The 22,820-nt window shown below is 36.7% G+C and overlaps 1 protein-coding gene across 1 annotated transcript in view; it reads left to right on the top strand.

Annotated features, from left to right (window-relative positions):
- Positions 1-22,820, top strand: part of LOC112051032 (cell adhesion molecule Dscam2) — a 298,384-nt gene that overhangs the window by 243,583 nt on the left and 31,981 nt on the right. The window contains exons 7-10 of the mRNA XM_052887824.1: positions 613-748; positions 13,023-13,207; positions 14,178-14,450; positions 16,314-16,418. Coding sequence (XP_052743784.1) covers positions 613-748; positions 13,023-13,207; positions 14,178-14,450; positions 16,314-16,418 — 699 coding nt within the window. The remainder of the gene's footprint in view (positions 1-612; positions 749-13,022; positions 13,208-14,177; positions 14,451-16,313; positions 16,419-22,820) is intronic.

Genomic DNA, 22,820 nt, shown 5'->3' on the forward strand with positions numbered 1-22,820 from the left:
CAAATATTATTATAAGTGTTTCTTCATCTATACTAATATTATAAAGCTGAAGAGTTTGTTTGTTTGTTTGTTTGATTGAACACGCTAATCTCAGGATCTACTGGTCCGATTTGAAAAATTCTTTCAGTGTTAGATAGCCCATTTATCGAGGAAGGCTTTAGGCTTTATATATTATCCCCGTATTCCTACGAGAACGGGAACCACGCGGGTAAAACCGCGCGGCGTCAGCTAGTTAACATTATAAAGGAGAAAGTTTTGTGAGTGTATTTTTAGTACTCTATCTTGTCGTAACTTCTGAACCGATTTGGCTGAAACTTGGAATAGTGATAAATTATATTATAATACTGGCAGACACCGTCTATTTTGGAAATAGTTTTTTTAATACGTATTTTTTTTCCTTGAAGAGCTTTTTGACCTCCGTAATCTACTACTACTAGTACTAATTTTAAACTACCTCCCTGTCTTTCACCTTTGAATTTCAAGCAGTCTTTGAAGTACATATCGTAAATCGTTTAGCTTGTATAGTATATGTATACCAATAGATTAACACATTGGGTACATTTAACCCTGAAATAGTAAAAGAAAGAGTATTCCAAAATTTATTCTTTTCAGGTCATATAATAGTGACGGAGCCAAAGGGCGGGGTGCGACCGCGCATGGCGGAGGAATCGCGCTCACGCCGCGTGCAGGTCGGCCATGACGTGCGGCTGCCGTGCGTCGCGCACGCTTGGCCTGTGCCTGCTTATAGGTGAGTCATCATTATCAGCCTATTTTACGTACGCCTCAGATACTTAGCGGAAATCCCTGACCTCACAAGCTTACGCCGCGCAGTCACCTCGCCGTGCGCCAATATTTTCCCTTTAGTTTTTCTGGATATTTCTTAGAAAATTTAAAATCGCAGTATTATTACGATAACTCAGCCTAGAATCTCGTGATCCAAATTCATATAGACTAACCAGTGGACCAAAGATGCACTAGTCGCCACCTAGATGAGTATTCAACTCTCTTCAAGTTTTACTCTCTTAGATAGGCTTGCCTTTGCCCACTATCCCAAGAATGATTAAGACCAATTACCCCAAGAAAATTAGTTATGAGCCTATGAGATGTAACCAACTTCTCAACATCTCATAGGCTCATAACTAATTTTCTTGGGGTAATTGGTCTTATTCAGTCTTATTCATTCTCACTCGCCTATTTTCTATTCACTTTTGCCTTTAAGGTGTTTAAATAAGTTGGCAGCCCCCTGAAGTACTACTGTATTTTTGTTTCATTGAAGTTCTTATGATTAAATAAATATAAGTATAAAACTAATGCACTAGCAGTTAACATGGGTGGCGGCTATACGCACGGCTTGCCGCTTTTCCAGTTTGGTATGATATTTTATGGCTGTTTGTTTGCGTACAAGCGGTTGCATATTCATCTGGAGCGGTTAGTCGCGCGGTTAGACGCCCCCGCGGTTAACTGCTAGTGCGTTATAACCACAGAACATAGAAAACGCTAAAGCTAACGCTTAATTCCATGGTTATAATGCTAACCTTATAAATAAATATCTTGTTTTGAATGTTCTTACCTATTTAGAAAATCCATTTCTCTTGCGAAATAAGTTTCCTCGGAACTAAGCTTGTTTATTTTAACTTGCCATGTCACAAAAGTTGTAAACAGCTGTATCTATTAGATAGCTTTCAGCTAAAAGTGCACTTTGTGGTACTGGAAAATCTGATTTATATGTCTTACTGTATAACGTGCATTAGAAATTGTTTTGTTCCAACGTAAGTTTTTAATATCATTTGAGTCTTTAGGCCCTATGTGATGGCGATTTGACGATATAAAATTACTGGTTGACCCAGAAAACGTTGCTTTGCACTCTAAATTTCTTAGTAATCTGTCCATGTCCGTTTCGTTGGAAATCTCTCCATGTCCATTTTGAGGAGTTAGGTAAGGAACACCGCGTTTTTATATAGATGAACATAGTGAACTAGGGGGTTTTACTTCTAAGCCATCTTTGAGACTTCGGTGCGTCCAATAACTAATAATATGTCGTTGAAAATTGTCCAATAATGTTACCACTTGATTTTAAATATCTTCTTTATCTATTCTGCAAAATTTTGGAAGCCTCCGTGGTGCAGTTGTGTGCGCAGTGGATTTACAAGACGGAGGTCCTGGGTTCGATTCACAGCTGGGCCGATTTCTTAATTTGGCTTAGGTTTGGCTGGTGCGAGGCTTCCGCCATAGCTAGTTATCAACCTACCTGCAAAGACTCAAGCGATTTAGCGTTCTGGTACGATGTCGTGTAGATACCGAAAGGGGTGTGGATTTTATCCTCCTAACAAGTTAGCCCGCTTCCATCTTAGGTTGTATCATCACTAACCATTGGGTGAGATTGTTGTCAAGGGTTAACTTGTGGAGAATAAAAAGGCAACCTATAAGAGGACCAAGTAACCAGCTACTGACAAATAGGTGTAACCAAATAATATTATACACTGAAGCAAGGAAGATCTTTCGATCTCCCTCAAAAGAATATCGTCATTTCAACCCATATTCGGCTCACTGCTGAGTTCGAGTCTCCTCTCAGAATGAGAGGGGTTAGGCCAATAGTCCACCACGCTGACCCAATGCGGATTGGCAGACTTCATACACGCAGAGAATTAAGAAAATTCTCTAGTATGCAGGTTTCCTCACGATGTTTTCCTTCACCGTTTGAAACACGTGATATTTTATTACAAATGCACACAACTGAAAAGTTGGAGGTGCATGTCCCGGACTGGGTTCGAACCCACATCCTCCGGAATCGGAGGCAGAGGTCATATCCACTGGGCTATCACGGCTCTTAATAAAAGAATATAAAAACAAAGATTAATATTATGTTTGTTTCCTATTCTATTTATATCATAAAGTTGTGTCTTCCATTTTGCTCTCCTATCTTCGACATACTTTATGAGTGTAAAGTTTCTTGAAGTTATTTTAGTTAGACAGAAAATATCTTACGCCTTTATGTGAAGTTTCGAACAACAAAGTTGTTAGGTAATTTGGCACAAAGAGTAGCGGCATTTAAATTCTTTGTTACCTAAATTCTACAATTCCTTTGAATTTAAAAATATCCCTGGCCAGTGACAATATTTTCTCTTTAACGGTAAAACGCAGTCCACTTTACGTCATCAAAGAGAAAATTTATGATCCATTTTCATTCATTTCAAAGTAAACGCTCTGTATTTAAGACAAAACTGTTGTAGTTAAATTCGTTGTGAATTTTAGTTTTAAACTCTTTATACCTACAGTATTTTTTATCTTCCAACTCGTATATAGTTTAGTGATGCGAATTTTCCGCATCATAGAATGTTGATCTTTTTAAAAACAATAATACCTACATTAAGCTGGAAACAATTAGTTTAAATTCTCGGAATTTCTGCGAATTCTGCACACGTAAAATACAAATTCTCCGCAGTGAATGCATCTCTGTGAATTCCTTTCGGTTCCAGAACAATATAACATAATTAAATATAGTTTCAGTCCAACAACTAAATACAAGTTAATTTAAAAATTCCATGAAAGGAATTCCTTAACAGAAATATTTTGTTTTGATATCTAACATTCGTCATAGTTACCTACATAGTTAAAATATAGCTAAGTGCATGGGAAGAGAATTTAATACTATTTATCTTTTAGGCCTTTATCCTTTATGTCCTTCCGGATCTTTGTCACCCACGGTGTTTAAGGCCTATTTTCCCCTCTCCGTAGAACTCATAAAATGGCACTTTTTCACGTCAAGGTCATCTGTTCTTCATATCACATGAACGTACCAGCTCAGCCTGGACTCCAGTCAAAGCTATTTCTTTAACCTTCATACAACATTTATTAGGTGTTTTTGTGCCACATCTCTTGACCATTGAAACCTCAGACCTATTATAGAAGGACCAGTATTGCACCCAAATTCTCTAACAAAATTTTCTGTAATTTTCTGAGGAAAACGAGCTTATATTTGGCATATATTGGACAGCCTCCGTGGCGCAGTGTTATGCGCGGTAGATTCATAAAACGGAGTTCGATCCCCGGCTGGGCTGATTGAGATTTTCTTAATTGTTTACCTACCCTACCGACAAAGACGTACCGCCAAGCAATTTAGCGTTCCGATACGATGTCGTGGAGGAACCGAAAAGGGGTGTGGATTTTCATCCTCCTCCTAACAAGTTAGCCCGCTTCTATCTTAGACTGCATCATCACTTACCATCAGGTGATTGTAGTCAAAGGCTAACTTGTAAAGAAAAAAAAATATCGTATAGGTACTAAACTTGAAGTTTGATCAATTTTTACACCATGCTTTACACTTACATAAAAAGGTATTTTTAACCGACGAACACGGTTACAATTATGAAACATCGATACTATAGAGACAATTTTTATAATCGCATTAGACCGTTGGTCTTAAATATACATTGACAGCAAAGTTACGTCTAGTGAGGCAGGTCCTATACAATCATTGGTCTGAGATTGAAACATACTCAGATTCTGTTGTTTGAAGTTTTTTTAATGACCATACTTAACTTCAAGACGGCAGTTACATAACATGATTGCATAGGGTCTAGTGCTCACGGCGAGCATAAGTCTTTGAGTTAGGTAAATCACAAGTTTACAAACATTTATAACAAAGGAGCCGCTGCTAAAAGTGTACGCTATATGTACTGATCTTTGTGGAGTTGAACGAACAAAGTTAGTTGTGTAGTCAAATACAGAGCTGAATGAATGAACACGTGCAAATCCGCACATTCTAGGTTTGACTCGTGTTTGTGTTTCAAGCGACAAAAGATATTATATTCTACTTTATATTTTAAAACTTTTGTCATTACGTACAGTCTACGGTTACTGCAGTCTTTGACAATAAACTAAGTTTTATGAAACCACCCACTGCCAAATGAAATTGTGGATTAAATAACGTTAGAAGTTTAAAAATTTCTATTAAGTTAAGTTTGGGAGTGAATCATTATATAGAAGTAGATAAAACTAGATATTTATTTATACCCACGACTAAATAGCCGTGATAGACCAGTGGATACGACCTCTGTCTCCGATTCCGGAGGGTGTGGGTTCGAATCCGGTCCGGGGCATGCACCTCCAATTTTTCGGTAATATCACGTGTCTCTAACGGTGAAGGAAAAACATCGTGAGGAAACCTGCATACCAAAGAATTTTCGTAATTCTCTGCGTATTTGTAAGAGGAGACTCGAGCTCAGCGGTGAGCCGAATATGGGTTGATAATGATGGTGATGAGCGTACGGAACGCGACGGTCTCGTAGCTGTTTCAAATACAAAATAAACAAAAATATATAAAAAAATCGAACCGACTTCAAAATCAGAAAATAAATTCAAAAGCGAAAAATAACATCGTACGTGCTACCTTCTGATCACTTTGAAGGCGGTGCCAATACAGCGATGCATTAACTCGAGCCGTTTATATCATAAAGTTGTACGATTGTAAGATAGTTCTTTCCCGTGATTCTGTCAGAAACGGCTTTAATTAATACGTCACTGGCTTGGCACCGCCATCAAAAAAAAGATCTGTTTTTAAAAAGTTCTTGTAGACCCAAGTAAGCTATGTAAACTTTAAAAATATATAATGTAAAAATAGCTTAGATAATACTTTCATTACTTAAGTATGTGCCTACTATGTACGAGAAACTATGTACACATAAATAAAACTTATCTATCACTTTATAAGAAAACCATCAAAGTGTAAAGTCTGTGACCACAGTGTGGGTTATTAATTGAAAAACTTTTGCACGCTTTCCCAAGTTTCTGTACAAACTTATGAAATGTTGCAATAAATATTTTTTTATAGTTTTAACTGTTGGATATAGTACCTGAGCACGACCTTTCAGATTATTGCAATGTTCAAAAACTTATTTATAATGCGGGCTACAGTTTTAACTCTGTTGTTTTAGCTGTGCAGTTTTCACTGTGCAGTTTTAAGTGTGCAATTTTTTGTGTACAGTTGAACTTGACAGTTAAAACGTCAGTATTTAGGCAAAACTTTTAAATGTACAGTGTTTTCTAAAGATTTTGATTACATAAAACTGTACATTTAAAACTGAATGTCTGTAGACCGCATAATGCGAAAATAGGCTTAATTTACATCCTGACGGACGTGGAATACTTTTTCCTCAGAAATCATACCCCTATGATAATAAAAAAGAAAAAGAAAATCGAAGAAAATAGAAATAGAAAATCGGGCTTGCTACTACTACTACATACCTAACTTATTAAAAAACTGCATAAATATCTATACTACTATTATAAAGCGGAAGAGTTTGTTTGTTTGTTTGTTTGATTAAACGCGCTAATCTCAGGAACTACTGGTCCGATTTGAAAAATTCTTTTAGTGTTAGATAGCCCATTTATCGAGGAAGGCTATAGGCTATATTTTATCCCCGTATTCCTACAGGCAACAGGAACCACGCGGGTGAAACCGTGTGGCGTCAGCTAGTTACATGATAAAGTTTAATTTGAATTGTAATTCTCCTTTAGTCATAGACAAAAAAATGTTTATGTCAATAAAGAATACGTGCTATCGCAGTGGATACATGTTCCCTAATACCGTAAACAAAAAGGCTAACCGTATTTGCGGGGTTCACTGAGTTCTGTTTACGGCTATCCACAACTTGTACAGAAAATTGCACGTCCCTTGAACTGTGAAAATTGTTTCTTTTTTTGTACCAGAATTATACCTAAACAAAAGTTGATAAAATTCAGATACAAATTCGTTTGTAATAAAATAAGTAAAGGCTTAACACGTATTAGATCAAAGATTAAATTATTATGCAGCTGACACTAATAAAGAAGAATAATTTTTCAGAGATTTTGAACCCTCGACTGTAATGAATTCATAATATTCGTATATCGTATTTTTTCCTACGCAGCCTTTTCACTTTTTATCCGTATTTTTTCTTTAAGGCAAAATAACTTTACTAAAAACCAAAAATAAAACACAAGAAATTTATTTACAAGCACTTCTGAAACGTCAAGTTTGACTATTCGTAGACTCGACCAAAAGGTTCAAAAGGCTTTTGCTGACAAGAACCAGCAAAAAGCTACAACATTATTAAAATACAATCTATACAAATATTCTAAAGAGGTAAAGTTTGTGAGGTTGTAGGGAGTTACCTACAGTAGAATTGTAGAACCTACAGTAGATTTAGAAAATTCTTTTACGATTTTATAGCCACGTGAATATCATACGCTATATTTTATTCCCGTATTCACGCGGTAACGGGAACTACGAGTGTGAAACCGCGGGGCGTCTATTAAGGTAAATTAAAAAAAAATGAGATTAAATAGCCGTAATTCAACTGTGAAAAATAAAACTTTATATCTTCTTACCATCATATCAGCCGATGGACGTGCACTGCAGGGACTTCCAAACATCACGATATTGAGCCACCTGCATCCAGCGAATCCCTGCGACTCGCTTGATGTCGTCAGTCCACCTGGTGGGGGGTCGACCAACATTGCGCTTACTAGTGCGGAGTCGCTATTCCAGCACTTTGGGGACCCCAACGTCCATCGGCTCTTCGAACTATGTGCCCCGCCCATTGCCACTTCAGCTTCGCAACTCGTTGAGCTATGTCAGTGACATTGGTTCTTATGCGGATCTCCTCATTTCTGATTCATATTGTTTATTAAATATCTTCTTATAATGACGATAAATTATTTCGTTTTTCTACAACTCAAATATCTAATGATTTTCGATTTAGGGATCGTCTCAATAGCACACATTATCCTGTATCTTTTTATTGCTCTGTTTAGCAGACACCGTGATTATTTGGTGTTTACGGCCAAAAAGTGCCTCCATATATTAAGGAGTGGCTAACCCTTGCCTTTTGTAAAGGGATAATAGCATTAGGCGAATACGAATTGCTTATCTGTGGACCCCAGCGAATTTACATAATATACTACTTTAGTTCCTTTTTTTACTTAATAAATATTTATTCTGTGCTTTAGGAATCTAAGCTAACATTTGGTAAAATATATTCATCCCTCTCTCATTCTCTTTTTACATATTTTTCAATAAATATTTATTTAGATTTCATTACAATAAAATATTCGGATTACACCTATTATGGGGTTTTATTAGCCATTTTGCTTCAAAAATAAATATTACTATTATTATAAATCTACATTTTTTTCCCATGTCTTCGACAGCTGTAATGAAAATATTATAATTAAATTCAATTTATCGATTGGTACTTTCGTGGCCAGGACAACGACAACTTTAAAAAAAGTCATTGTGGTCGGAAATATAGAAGGCAAACGACCACGAGATAGATCTCCAACCCTATGGTCGGATCTACTCAAAGAAATAGCTGCCCACACCTTTTACAGTGCCGACTAAATGACCAACGACCGTACTCGATGGAGAAGCATTGTTTATCGAAAGATGACTCGCTAACGTGGTTACGATCCTCAGTCATGGAGGACCGACTGGAGACTCCAAACAATTCCAAATTTTTCGTTTCAATCAGTAAAGCTCTAGCTATCCCCCTAGTTCGCGCTGCGTAGTTCTTAGAACTTGCTCATCCAAGTAAGTCTGTCTGTTTTTTACCTTTTCACGGCTAGACGGCTGAACTGATCAAGATGAATTTTGGTATAATTGTAAATGGGACCTTCGAGCAAAACATAGGGTACTTTTTGACCCTTAAATAAAAATAGAAGGGGATTAAATAGGGGTCGAAAGTTTGTATGGAAAGTCCTTCATTTTAAGAGTTACAGTTTTAAAAATTTGTTCATAAATCATAAAAAAAAAACTAAATATAACGTACTTTAAGATTTTTTTAAATTCAACCCCTTAAGTTGCGGGCGTCCACTAGTATACTAATATTAAAAAGAGGTAAAGTTTGTATTGTTGTAGGGGGTTATCTTTGGATACATTGAATCGGACCACCCGAGATTTTAGTTATAACAAAGCTTCTCTGGTTTCTCTGGTCAATATTAAATTATTTTATAATATTCAATATCCATCACGAAGGCAGAGGAATATAATATATTTGAGATACGTAGTTACATTGATATATATAAGTATCCTAAAGGCATTTGCTCAAACGTACTCAGTAGCAAAGCGTGTTTGAGCCAGCAAACATTTGGCCAGAGCCTACTAGTCGAACGATCAAAGTCGCGGAGTGCTCAAACACCACAGGAAATGCAAGTGCGGGCAGTGGCCACACTACTCTATTGCTATTTGCATTTCAACATCGAAGCTGGTCAAGTGAGCGAGACAAATAGTAGGTTACAGCTGGTTACAGATTTTCAACAACTATTTCTTGTTGTTAAAATGTAAGGTAGAAGCCTCAAAAGCTCAACGGTAAAGCGGTCGGACTCATCACCGAAGGGTGGTGATTGCTCGGTCGGTCCTCGCCCCGTTGGTCTATTGTCGTACCCACTCTAGCACAGTCTTTCCCGACTATTTGAAGAGGAATGGGAATATTGGTCATATTATAAAAAAAATAAGGCAACTATTCTTTTTATCAAAAAAAAAAGAAAAAAAAGAAAATTTTAGTGCTCCCGCACACGGGCCACCGGCCACAACAATACGCCGCTACTAGCATATTTCTCGTAGTTTTCATACATTTTATATGGACTCGGTGGCTGCCACACGCTACAATCGTCGCTGCTTGCTTCTTGTGGCCCGCACCAGCCACTAAACACCACAACACGCCACTCGCGCGATTTTGATGGAATTATAGAATGGAATTATGAAGGTATAGATAAGGTAGTATGATATAGAGCTCTACCTGCACTAACTTATCTATTAACACAGATTAACCATTCGCTACCCGCGAGTATTTTATCGAAAAGCCCGTCTGCGTTGAAGAAGCCGACAGTCAGGGAATGCGATTTTAATCTACCGTTGTGAGCCATTTAAAAATCTTTATATTCCTCTATTGCGCGGAGCATGATACTGTACTCGGCTATTGCCCTTAGTTTACTTTATATTTTTTTACATGTCACGTAACGGATACGATGGGCGACCGGTCGTCCATTTAGGAATCAAATGGTTAAACAATAATAGGCAGATAGAGCGCACGGAATACGATAGCCGTTCCAAATACAAAATTCATAATCGAATACATTCTCAAGTCATTAAGAAGCGTCGCATCAGTAATTTTCAATGTTATCCAAGAAAACTCGCGTCATATGTTTTTAAATATTTTAAAAACTATTAATAAAACTAAAGAAATAAGATAGAGTATTTTTTATTTGTAACTATTGATTATTATATTAATTTACGTAATTGTTGTTAGTATTAAATTTTCAAATACAAATTATAAAAAAAGTTTGTATATGCGGATGTCAAGGAGACACGTGACGTTTGTTTTTTTAATGGGTTACATCGGCTTCACCACGCTGCTTATAAAGTCTCATTCTGGACTTTTTTTATTCTATGTCTATTAATAAAAAAAGAAGAAGAAGCCATTAATGTATTTTTAATAAAAAAAGCACTCGATGACTTCTTTAGAATCTTACAGTTGATAGATGAAGTTAATTTACTTTCTTGAACTCAAAAATTACATCCACAGACAGCTTGTGCTATAACTTTTATTTTAAACCGCACTCGGAAGCCTTTAGAATGCAAATGGCTGCTTGTGACTCATAAAACTATTTCTTAAAGGAAACTCTGATTATATTGAAGTCATCGACCGACTTATATTTAAATCTAAAAAATCTTCAAACACTATCAAAGATATTTTTATTTTTGTAGCAATTAAAAAAAACAGAACTATTTTATTCTAACAGAGCAACACTTCGAGGAATATGTTTTTTTTTCTATACAAGTTAACACGCATTAATAAAGTGCCGCCCTGTATTCATCAGCTTAAGGCGTAGGGGCCTGTAATATTAAATGGTCTTCATTATCAACCCATATTCGGCTCACTGCTGAGCTCGAGTCTCCTCTCAGAATGAGAGGGGTTAGGGCAATAGTCCACCACGCTGGCCCAATGCGGATTCACACACGCAGAGAATTAAGAAATTTCTCTGGTACGCAGGTTTCCTCACGATGTTTTCCTTCACCGTTTGAGACACGTGATATTTAGTTTGTTAAAATGTACACAACCGAAAAATTGGAGGTGCATGCCCCGGACCGGATTCGAACCCACACCCTCCTGAATCAGAAGCAGAGTTCATTTCCACTGGGCTGTCACAGCTCTTAAATAGTTGATTCTGTATACAATCTGCATACCAGAGAAATTTCTTAATTTAATAATTGGGCGAGCGTGGTGGACTATTGGGCCTAACCCTTCTCAATCTGAGAGGAGACTCGAGCTCGGCAGTGAGCCGAATATGGTTTGATAATGATGATGATGTTAATGTTGACATATTTATGTCTTATTCTATTTGGTTTTTATAATTCCACCATTAAATTGTGGGCAAATAAAAACACAAAGCAAAATTGTTTATATTTGTATTGAATTATTACAAACATCTTTGGGTGAGGCTTATTTATTATTTGTTTCATTCACTGGTTCTCATAATTCACTCGAAAATAATTTCCTTGCTTATTTGCTGGGATATCGTAATCCTAAAAGGTTCTGCTTAATACCTGTTGAAAAAATATCCAATTATTTGATATTTATTTGTATGAACAAGTAACATTGTTAGTGGTTCTATAATAACTAGCTAACGCCGTGCGGTTTTACCCCCATGGTTCCCGTTCCCGTAGAAAAACGGGGATAATATATAGCCTTTAGCCTTCCTCGATAAATGGGGTATCTAACACTGAAAGAATTTTTCAAATCGTACCAGTAGTTCCTGAGATTAGCGCGTTCAATCAAACAAACAAACAAGCAAACTCTTCAGCTTTATATATTAGTATAGAGTATAGATATTAGTATAGATAAAAAATGTACATACAGCCGAATGCAGAACCTCCTCCTTTTTGGAAGTCGGTCACGGCAAGCGTGACAAAGTGCTGTACCTATAAATTTGAAAGTAATTAATTAATGTACCTAATTGCTTACATTGTATATTTGTGAATATCATTATTTATATTATAGCATATTTTTAGTTAAAATATTCAATGCATAAAATTGTATTTCAGCTAGAATTTTTCGTAATACGGCTATTACGCAGGGTAACTCGGTAAATGAATTACACCGCTTGGGGGTTACGGAATTGAATTAAAAACCCTCTAGCAAATCTAATCAACGAGTGACGTAATAAAACGTCGGTTACCATTTGATACTTTAATATTTTTCTGGTATAGGTTATACCATAACCTATGCAGAGACGTAGCTAGGTAACCAAGGGCCCTGGTGCAAATTAAAAATGGGACCTTGCTACTAGACGCCCGTAACTTTGCGCAAGAAAACCGGTGATTTCTTCAGCGTTTCCTATGAAAGCTCCCAGTCCCAGGCGGCATGACATTTCCGACATTTGCAACAGTTATAGTCATATTTCAACTGATTTGTCGACGACACAACTTTGATAAACTACTAGTATATATACCAATACTTTCCTCATAAATCACCATATCTATTGGTGAAAACTGCATGAAAATCCATTCAGTAATCTTGGTGTTTTTCGTTTCGTTGGTTTTTCGTGGAAAATAACAAAAAAATTCTATTATTGACTATTTATAATGAATTCCCGCAACATGCAACATTCAATAACTAAATTACGATTTTACAAAACAACTGCTTAGCTTCATAACACGTAATTTTCTCTTCTCAGGTGGTTCCGTGAACACCACAAGTTGTTAATACCTCTAGAGAAGACGAATGAAACGTAACGTAATTTTCTCTTCTCAGGTGGTTCCGTGAACACCACAAGTTGTTAATACCTCTAGAGAAGACGAATGAAACGTAACGTAATTTTCTCTTCTCAGGTGGTTCCGTGAACACCACAAGTTGTTAATACCTCTAGAGAAGACGAATGAAACGTAACGTAATTTTCTCTTCTCAGGTGGTTCCGTGAACACCACGAGTTGTTAATACCTCTAGAAAAGACGGAACAAACGTAACGTCATTTTCTCTTCTCAGGTGGTTCCGTGAACACCACGAGCTGTTAATACCCCTAGAGAAGACATCGCTGTGGCCGCGCGCGTCGGTGCTCGGCGGTCTGCTCAGCATACACAAGCTGCAGCGTGAGGATGCCGGCAGGTTCATATGCTGGCTCAACAACACCGCTGGGGGAGAGTCGGCGCATTTCACCATCATTGTCACAGGTTTTATATTATTACTAGCGGTCGCCCGCGACTTCGTCCGCGTGAAACTCGATGTAAACTTTCAACTACCTCTACCCTACTCCTACCCTACCCCTACCCTACCGCTACCCTACCCCTACCCTTTGCTATAAACCTCACGGAGCCCGAGACCTTTCCAACGAATGCAAAACCGTGGAAATCGGTTCGTGCGTTCAGGAGTTATAGCGTCAGGAAGGAAAACCCGACTTATTTTTATATAGTAGATTAAAAAGCCCGCGGTTTCACCCGTGTATTTCCCATTCGCGGGTTTTTTTTTAATTCTTTACAAGTAGCCCTTGACTGCAGTCTCACCTGATGGTAAGTGATGATGGAATTTAAGATGGAAGCGAGCTAACTTGTAAAGCGTAGGATGAAAATCCACACCCATATCGGCTTAGACTCGACGTGACATTATACCGGAACGCTAAATCGCTTGCCGGTACGTCTTTGCCGGTAGTGTGGTAACTAGCTAACTAGGTAACCAGCTAAATCCCATTTACAGTACTGACTTACGGATTCGAGACTTGGTCATTAACTGTGGCCACCGCCGTTTTTAAGTATGCTGGGGCCCTTTTGGAAAGTAAAAAGCGAATTATACTAACATTTTTTTAATAAGTATGACCATTTATATAATAAGTCTTTAATGGTCTTAGAATGCTGCTGGTTTTTTGGTTACGATTTAGGGATTTATGTTGAGCAAAATTTTCTATTAGGTATATCCTTAAAGTCAATATTTTGGAGGATATTGATATTGTCAGTCCTTGGGGCCCCTCTGAGAATGGGGGCCCTGGGCACGGGCCCCATGTGCCCTTATGGTAAAGACGGTATTGACTGTGGACCTCATAAAAAGTTACCCAGCGGGCGATGGAGCAAGCTATGCTTGGCATAAAATACATTAAATTAACTGTACAATTGGAAACATTACACGAACTAAATAACACTTTCTTTACAGAACGAATATCCGTCCGAATCAAACCAGAAATATTACGAACAAAATTGAACGCGAACGTCAGTTTCGATTGCAAGGTGTCAGGGCATCCCATCGAACTGGTTTACTGGATACACGATGGAAAAGTAATGAAAAACTCCGACAGAGTCAAGATGTCGGAAGACGGTCTGAGATTACATATCAGAAACTCGCAGCAAAACGACCAGGGGATATATCAGTGCTTCGCGAGTAACTCAAGAGATCAGGCTTATGGGACCGCGGAATATATTATAACAGGTAGATATGATTTTTTCTCCTTACATATTTTATTTACTACATTGTGGAGATTAGCGCTAACAGACAGTTAAACAGAGAACAGTTACGATAAATGTTTATTTTAGACAAAGAGTAAAACATACTAGATCGTTGGTTTAAGATCCTTTTACCGCTTTGATTCCTACTTTCATATAGGTACTCGATGATCGTCCAATTAGCAGAAAGGAACTGGCTCACTGACGCTAAGAATAGAAGCGATTGGTATCGGCTGGAGGAGGTCTATACCCAATGAGGGGTCCTTACATAGAAATAAGACTAACAATAATATACTAAAACTCATTCATATAACAGATTACCTAACATACTAACCTACTATATATACATATCATAATAAAAAATAAACTTATTATTGTTACTGTTGTTAAAAAATGTATTAAACTTACGTAAGGATTAATAAAGGCTTTGAATTGAATTGATTTGATAGGTTCTCGTAACTCCAAGGCTTCGAGGGTATAACACTGCCAACTTCTCGACTTTGAGAGCTTTTTCTGGAAATTTCTTGGAAAAAACCTCGATATTTTATAGCCTAATTTAGGGCTCCAGCCCAGAACCTCATGAGCCACATAGGTTAACCAATGGACAGTCATTAGCTTATAATTAAGGCTACACAGAAAATGTGTCAAATGCGACCTACAGTTTATTTCTATAGCTTACAAAGTTTAATGACGACACGCCCATGATATGCGGGCGACGGGGGAGCAGAACTGCGCGAATGTGAAGTCGTGCGCGCGGGGTATCGCTACACCCCTCACGGCCCGCGCGGACCATCGGGAGTGTTTTTAAAGTTGATAGCTAACGAATTTTCCGAGCTTTAGGCGCCAACATTAGACCAACCACCAACTATGACTTGATTGTTGCCTTGATTCAACGAAACTCCTTGTGTAACTTAGCCTTAATAAAAATATAATTCTAATAGGAAATTAAGTAATTCTATTATATTGGTAAAATAGAATAATAAAATTTGAATGTCCGTCCCAGTAGACGCTAAAACCATTGGAGCAACACAAATTAAATTAAGTTTGAGTTGTAAAGTTAAGCGTAAGAAACTCAAATTAAAAGTTGAAAGTTTCTGAAATACGATCATTTTGTTATTTAGTTAATACTGATTTAATAAGGGCACTGCCATTAACGAAGCCTTTATATTAAGAACTTCTCAAAAGATCAACACTAAAAGTTCTTAAGATTTGGTAAATTGTCCATTATTTTGTATTCGCGTAGCTTTAGTTTTAAATTAATGTACACCTATTAAAGTTCAATCAACCCATTAGCGGCTACTAAAACGTCTAAAAGGGATAATGTACCACCATATTTGTCTGTCTCATACTCAGAATTTTTTATTCCCTTGCTAGCTATTTAAGAATTTGCGTAAATAAAAAATTAAACGTCTCATCAAGATGAAGCTACTCACGGAAAATTAGGTTCGTCATCATCGTCGTTATCAACCCATATTCGGTTCACCGTTGAGCTCGAGTCTCCACGGGGTTAGACCAATAGTCCACCACTCTGGCCCAATGGCCAAAATTTGGTTTAAATTGTAAAAATGTTCCTCGAATCCTTGACTAATTTAAATGTTCCATTACTAAGACCCTCCAGCCTGATCCAATGCGTGTTGGTAGGATGATAATGTGACGATCACTATCAGATGTTATTGATAATGGTGTACAACGTGGGTGTAACGACCAGCTTTCCATAGAGGCTGATTATTTTGAGTAAGTATCTCTTACAAAAAAGAATAATCATTTCTTAGCCCACCATAGGTAATTTAAAGTCACATGAACACTGGATTTTAGGTATGCGTGTTCTAAAAGTATCGAAATGTTATAGTGTCAGAGAGCCGTGCGCGTAGTGTGGGCAACCGGTCCCGAAGGACGCCATACGCGCGCAGCACACACACACACGACACTGACTGGAACTTCACCGGCACCAGGGGTAAGATTTACATACATACTTATTTTATTCATTAGGTACCGTAGAGTTGCAGTTCCTTTACTATTTAACAGTGGAATTCATATACGTTCTAGGGGCACCCCCAGGGGATCATTCACCTGAGTGTCAAATTCTCAAACAAATGGAGGTTAAATTCGACATTCAGCGGTGAATAATCCCCTACAACGTCTATGTATTCCACTGTAAGCCTCAAACGTTAGGTCAAGGGACCAGACTGAAAACCGAAATATCAACACCCTTTGGACTATTGTTTTCATACATTGATACTATTAGCACAAGTTTTTTCATTTAGTTATAGGTTTTGGCTTAGTTACTGTATAATTAAAAAACTTGCAGGTACATTAAATATTTTAGAAAAATGTGAAGGTTTGTAATGCAATTCATTATTGATGACATGAATTTTATAAATGTGTATTTATAATTCAGACACCAAAGTTGCTGTTTTTATAAATTTTCTGCTTCATTGTTTTTTCAAGCATTACTTAAAATGTTATGAACTATTTATGAAGGAAGATTTATCTAAAAAATCCCGAATAATCAACCAAATCAAACCAATCTACACTTAGCTTTATATTGATACTAGAGGACGCCCGCGACTTCGTCCGCATGGATTTCAGCTTTTCCCAAATCCCGCGAAAACTATGGATGTTATTATACATACATATAAACTTTCCTCTTCAATCACTATCTATTAAAAAAACCGCATCAAAATCCGTTGCGTAATTTTAAAGATTTAGGCATACATAGGGACAGGGAAAGCGACTTTGTTTTATACTATGTAGTTATAATATACATACAATACATGTTTTTTTTAAAAGAATATTTGCCTTATCTTTTATAATATGACCAATACCACCATTGTGACCCATTCCCCTCCAACTAGTCGGGAAAGACTGTGCTAGGAGTGGGTACGACAATAGACCAACGGGGCGGGGACCGACCAAGTAATCACCACCCTTCAGTGTTGTGTCCGACCGCTCTTACCATTGAGCTATTAAGGCTATGTTTAGAGTAGACGTAAATTATAAACTTTTTGTAATGAGAAAGTCATGTTTATTTGAGGATAAAGTTTGACAGGAAGCAGCTGTAGCAAATCACATCCTCGCACCGCTGTCTGTCAAGTTTAATTATATCAGTATTCAGTATAAAGTTACGAACAAATTAGATAATACATGCGCGAAACTTTCTGACGCGGAGTCAAGAGCTTTATGATTATTTACGTCTGATGCGAATGCTTAAATGAATATATAACAAAGTTTTTATGGCGTAGCGTTTAAACAATAAAACATAATTATTTGACATGTTAAACATGACAAAATTATGTTCAATTAAAATGTTTGACGCAAATTTCTGAACACCAGGTTTTATAAATACGACAGACCATAACAAATAGACATATAATTTTTTTTATTTTTATTTTTAAATGTTCCGAATATGTAGGCATTTAGTCTATGAATGTAATTTGCTTCGCAGTAAATAAAATAATTGGTCAAAAAGATTACAGAAACTTTAAATAAATACACAATTATTGTCAGATCAAGATATCGTCGCTTGGATATGTTGGTTTTTCACGGAAAATAGATCAACTATTCGTTTTTTTTATTCTTTACAAGTTAGCCCTTAACTATAATCTGACCTGATGGTAACTGACGATGAAATATAAAATGTTAGCGGGCTAACTTGTTAGGAGGAGGATGAAAATCCACACTCCTTTCGGTTTTTACACGGCATCGTACCGAAACGCTAAATCGCTTGGCGGTACGTCTTTGCCGGTGGTAACTAGCCACGGCCGAAGCCTCCCACCAGCCAGACCTGGAACAAGAAATCCTCTGTCATGCCAGTCGAGACCTCTGTCTTGTAAATCCACCACGCATACAACTGCACCACGGAGGCTGTCAAATTCACTGATCATGTTTATTCTTTGCTAGAGGATAATGGATATCAGTTTTGTATAATTATAAAACTGTTTCTCTATCGACGGCTGTGACAGTCCTCGAGCTTTGAAAGCCGCGACACCAAATAGCGGGGTCCATAAACGAAACAAATCGGCGTATCACTCATCATGCTACATTCAAAAATACACCTTATTGTTATGTGATAAAATCTTAATTTGTAAATATGTCACTCAAAACTTGGTTGAAACATTTCGACGAATATTTGATACACGCCACGCGAAAGTCTATCTTAGTGTATGGTGATAAGGTTTAATATTGTATGATCATAAGCTCGTAACAGCACTATGGTGGATGCGCCCGCGGCAGCGTACTCCGACACTAAAGCTCTTTGTTTTCGCTGAAGTGCTGACTGTAATAACTTGCTACGGATCCATAAAAATAAGACTCTTAATATTTTTTAATGCAAAACGGGAGAATCTATATCTATACTAATTTTATAAGGTAAGATTTGATTTATTTTAGTTTGTTGTGAAATAGCTCCGAAACTACTGGACCGATTTTAAAAAAATATTTTGTCAATGGAAAGCTACATTATTAGCGAGTAATATAATTTGAATAAGTGGCTTAATAGTTCTTACTATGAAATTATATCATCATCATCATATCAGCCGATGGATGTCAATTACAAGACTTTTGTAGGTACTTCCAAACATCACGATCCAGAGCCACCTGCATCCAGCGAATCCCTGCGTCTCGCTTGATGTTGTTAGTCCACCTGGTGGGAGGTCGACCAACACTGCGTTTTCTAGTACAGGGTCGCCATTCCTGCACCTTGAGACCCCAACGTCCATCGCCTCTTCGATCTATGTGCCCCGCTCATTGCCATTGAAGTTATTATATTTCAATGAATATGTTGATTAAGAATTATAGATCTATGGGTCAAAAAAATAATAATTGAAGACAAATTAATTTAAAATAAAACAATATCCTTTAAACAAAGTAACTGAAACGCCTAATCTTTACAAATTCCGCTATAAGATAAAAGGGATGGCGTTAATTTATCAAAGGGATTACAGGGAAAAACATAATCAGAAACGGCTGTCAGTGGTATTGAGTAAGCCTCTAAGAAAAGACGAAGATTTGCCAAATGAAATACAATCTGTTGTATTTGTTACAATCTATACATATATAACTTTACGTTGTAATTTTACAACTCGATAACGGTCTCACTTATCCAAACCAAATGTTTTTAAGCTTTGTTCTGAATACTCACCACTGTACCGCTCAGAAAGGACGGCATAATGCTCAGAGTTATTTTCTGATATAGTAACAGCCTTCTAAGCGTTATTCACGTTGGTTCATTTCACAGGTAATTTTTGTTCAAGGGCTTGTATTCTATAGGACACATTGCATCATACGGATTTTAAATTTTACAATAAATAAAATCCATTCGATGCGATCCGTTCAATGCGGATCAGTGGACGCACTTATATGACTTGCGATGCGATGCGGACGCTTGCTATTAAATAAACATGACGGTATTGCTTCCCCTGATAGGTTCTGTCACAAAAATCTACTATTACAACTTTTTTTGGTTTATAACTCTTTTACCCCTTCACTACTAAACAGATTATCATATCTACAATTTTATTTAGGTACACAATGTCTATGCAAAATTCAGGAAATCAAAAAAAAAAAGCGATAAAAGCGAAAACTTGAAATAGCACTATTAATTGCATGAGCGATAAAGGAAAGTCACATTTAACTTTGGTTAAATTAAATTTTGTAATCACATTAGCATAACTTCCCTGATATTATTAAACTTTTTCATACAGAGCGTGCCAAGGAGCACGTTTTGCGGATTTTGTAGGTAGGTACAACTTATTAGTTCTTCACTCTTAAACACAAATAAAAAAGCCTTTATTTCATAAAAAACTTACAATTAACAAATTCGTAGCTTTTATGTCTATATTCAAAAAATATATAAAATGTGTGGCGTATAATATTTATATTTAGTAACACATAATGCATTACAATTGGAATCAATAAATATTATTAGATATTATTGATATTGTCAGCATTCTGAAAAACTTTTAAATTAATTTAATAATGGAAAATAGCCAAATAATGCTATTTTCCGCGATTAATCACATAAACTTGGAAGAGTCAAAATCTCTGAAGCGGCAACATCTTCTGCAAAGGCATCTCTTCATTTCACTCCGAAACCAGAGGGCCTAGTGGCAGTTTGATACTGTTACTATTGCGTTAACGTAAACGTGAATTTCTAAGGAATTGAAACAGCGCTATCTAGTGGCACTACTGCACAACTGTTTCAATTCCATATAAATTTGCGTTTACATCAACGCGATAGTAACAGTATGAAAATATTGAAATATCGGAGTGATGGAGGTACATGTATAGTGTTTTCTTTCGGATCCATTGTACGGTGTCGCGAAGATTCGTCTGTTTTCACGGAGAATAACAATTAATGGTAGGCGTCCACAGATCCGCATCGTACGGATAGCATCAAACGGATTATAGCTAGGTACCGTAAAATTAAAATTTTGTTAAATGCGATGCGTACGATGCGGATATATTATGTGGACGATTATAAATCAATTTGTCCTTATTTATTTATTTATTTCTAGAAATCAGTTTACCAGCTTTTGTGCCAACCCAAATTACCAACATTCGCGAAAAGTTTTCATTTTCGCGTCCTCTCTTTGAAGCGATTAAAAAAGGGTTATAATCACAGAATAAAGAAAGGTACAGAATGAGTATTTACAAGCAGGGCGGTGAGGCCGGTGAAACCATACGTCACGCGTCTCCTTGACATATACAGACTTTTTTATTAATTTGTATTTCAAGATTTAGCACGAACTACAATTACATAAATTGATATTATAATAGACTAATAAATTAATCAATATACTCCATATACTCCATATCCAGTTTATAGTTTTTGTATTTTTAAAATATATATTTAATAACATAAGAGGCCATTTTTCTTGAATAATATTGAAAATTACTGATGCGACGCTTCGTGTCGTACTGACTCGAGAATGTGTTAGTTTTTGAATTTGTATTTGGAATCAATGCCGTGTTCCGTGCCATCTATCTGCCTATTATTCTATAATCTGTGGTTATAATTAAAAAAAAATGTTACTCGTAGGTACATTGAAAAAACATTCACGTATATTCGGGAGCACAGAGAGTCGTGCCAAAACGACGAAACGTTGGATTTGCGACCACTTATTTCCATAATACCTTCACTACTTATCCCGATTAAAGCTTCAACACAGTGTCAATTACCAAGCGTACTCACTGAAGTAATCAGGGCACAGAGGGTTTTTAAAAATGTTTTTTTTTTTTGCTGATATGACAAAATATCAGATAATATTACGTATCATTGAGTAGATAGGTTCTATAACGAAATTACATAATGTATCGTAGAGTCAGTAAACAGGGGCTGTAGCCATGTGGCACGTAGATTCTCTTTCTACGATCGCAAACGCTTCGAAAACTAACAAAATGTATGGGAATGACAGATCCGATCTACAACTTTATCACGTAACCTGTCGACACTGAATGTCATACCCATACAATTTCTATAACGAAATTACATAATGTAACGTAGAGTCAGTAAACAGGGTCTTTAGCCATGTGGCACGTAGATTTTTTTTCTACGATCGCAAAAGCTTTGAAAACTAACAAAATGTATGGGAATGACAGATCCGATCTACAACTTTATCACGTAACCTGTCGACACTGAATGTCATACCCATACATAATGTAATATTTGAAGCGTTTGCGATTGTAGAAAGAAAATCTATGTGCCACATAGCCACATGACCAGGCTCTTTAACGAAATAACATCTCTAGAATGTCTAGAAATAGTTTAAAAAAAACAAATAATTATCGACTTACTATTTAAAGACTGACTTGCAATATCGCATAGATTAAGTACTTATCTAGGTTTTACAAAGAAATCACATCTGTAGATATTGTCTAGTCATAATTATTATTGTATGTCAACCTTGAACCGAGGATTTGGCGGTCAATATGTGACAGCTTGCTTATTTTTAGTCATTTTATGAGATGCTCAAATTTATATTTACGAAAATTCTTGACTCTGGTAGCTAACTGGTTTAGATACCAGGTAATAAAAATTTCTGAGCGTCGGAACGAGATAATGTACCACACAATTTGTAGGACATTATGGCTGTTAAGTTGTTTAACTATCAATTAAGCAACAGCTGGTTAGTAACAACTTTCAGTAACCTTGTATTAATACCAGATGGGAGGAGGGAAGTTTACCAAAAGTTGTTACTAACCAGATAACCAGATATTTCGGTTAGTTATATATGTACTATACATAATATAGTCATATTGACTATATATAGAATCAAAAAAAATTACGATATGTTTTTATTATGTGTCTTAGGGTTAAACAATGTATGAGTTTAACTAGAACGCAGGGATTTCATAC

The sequence above is a fragment of the Bicyclus anynana genome, chromosome 20 (genome assembly GCF_947172395.1).
Source record: "Bicyclus anynana chromosome 20, ilBicAnyn1.1, whole genome shotgun sequence".
In the NCBI taxonomy this organism is placed as follows: domain Eukaryota; kingdom Metazoa; phylum Arthropoda; class Insecta; order Lepidoptera; family Nymphalidae; genus Bicyclus; species Bicyclus anynana.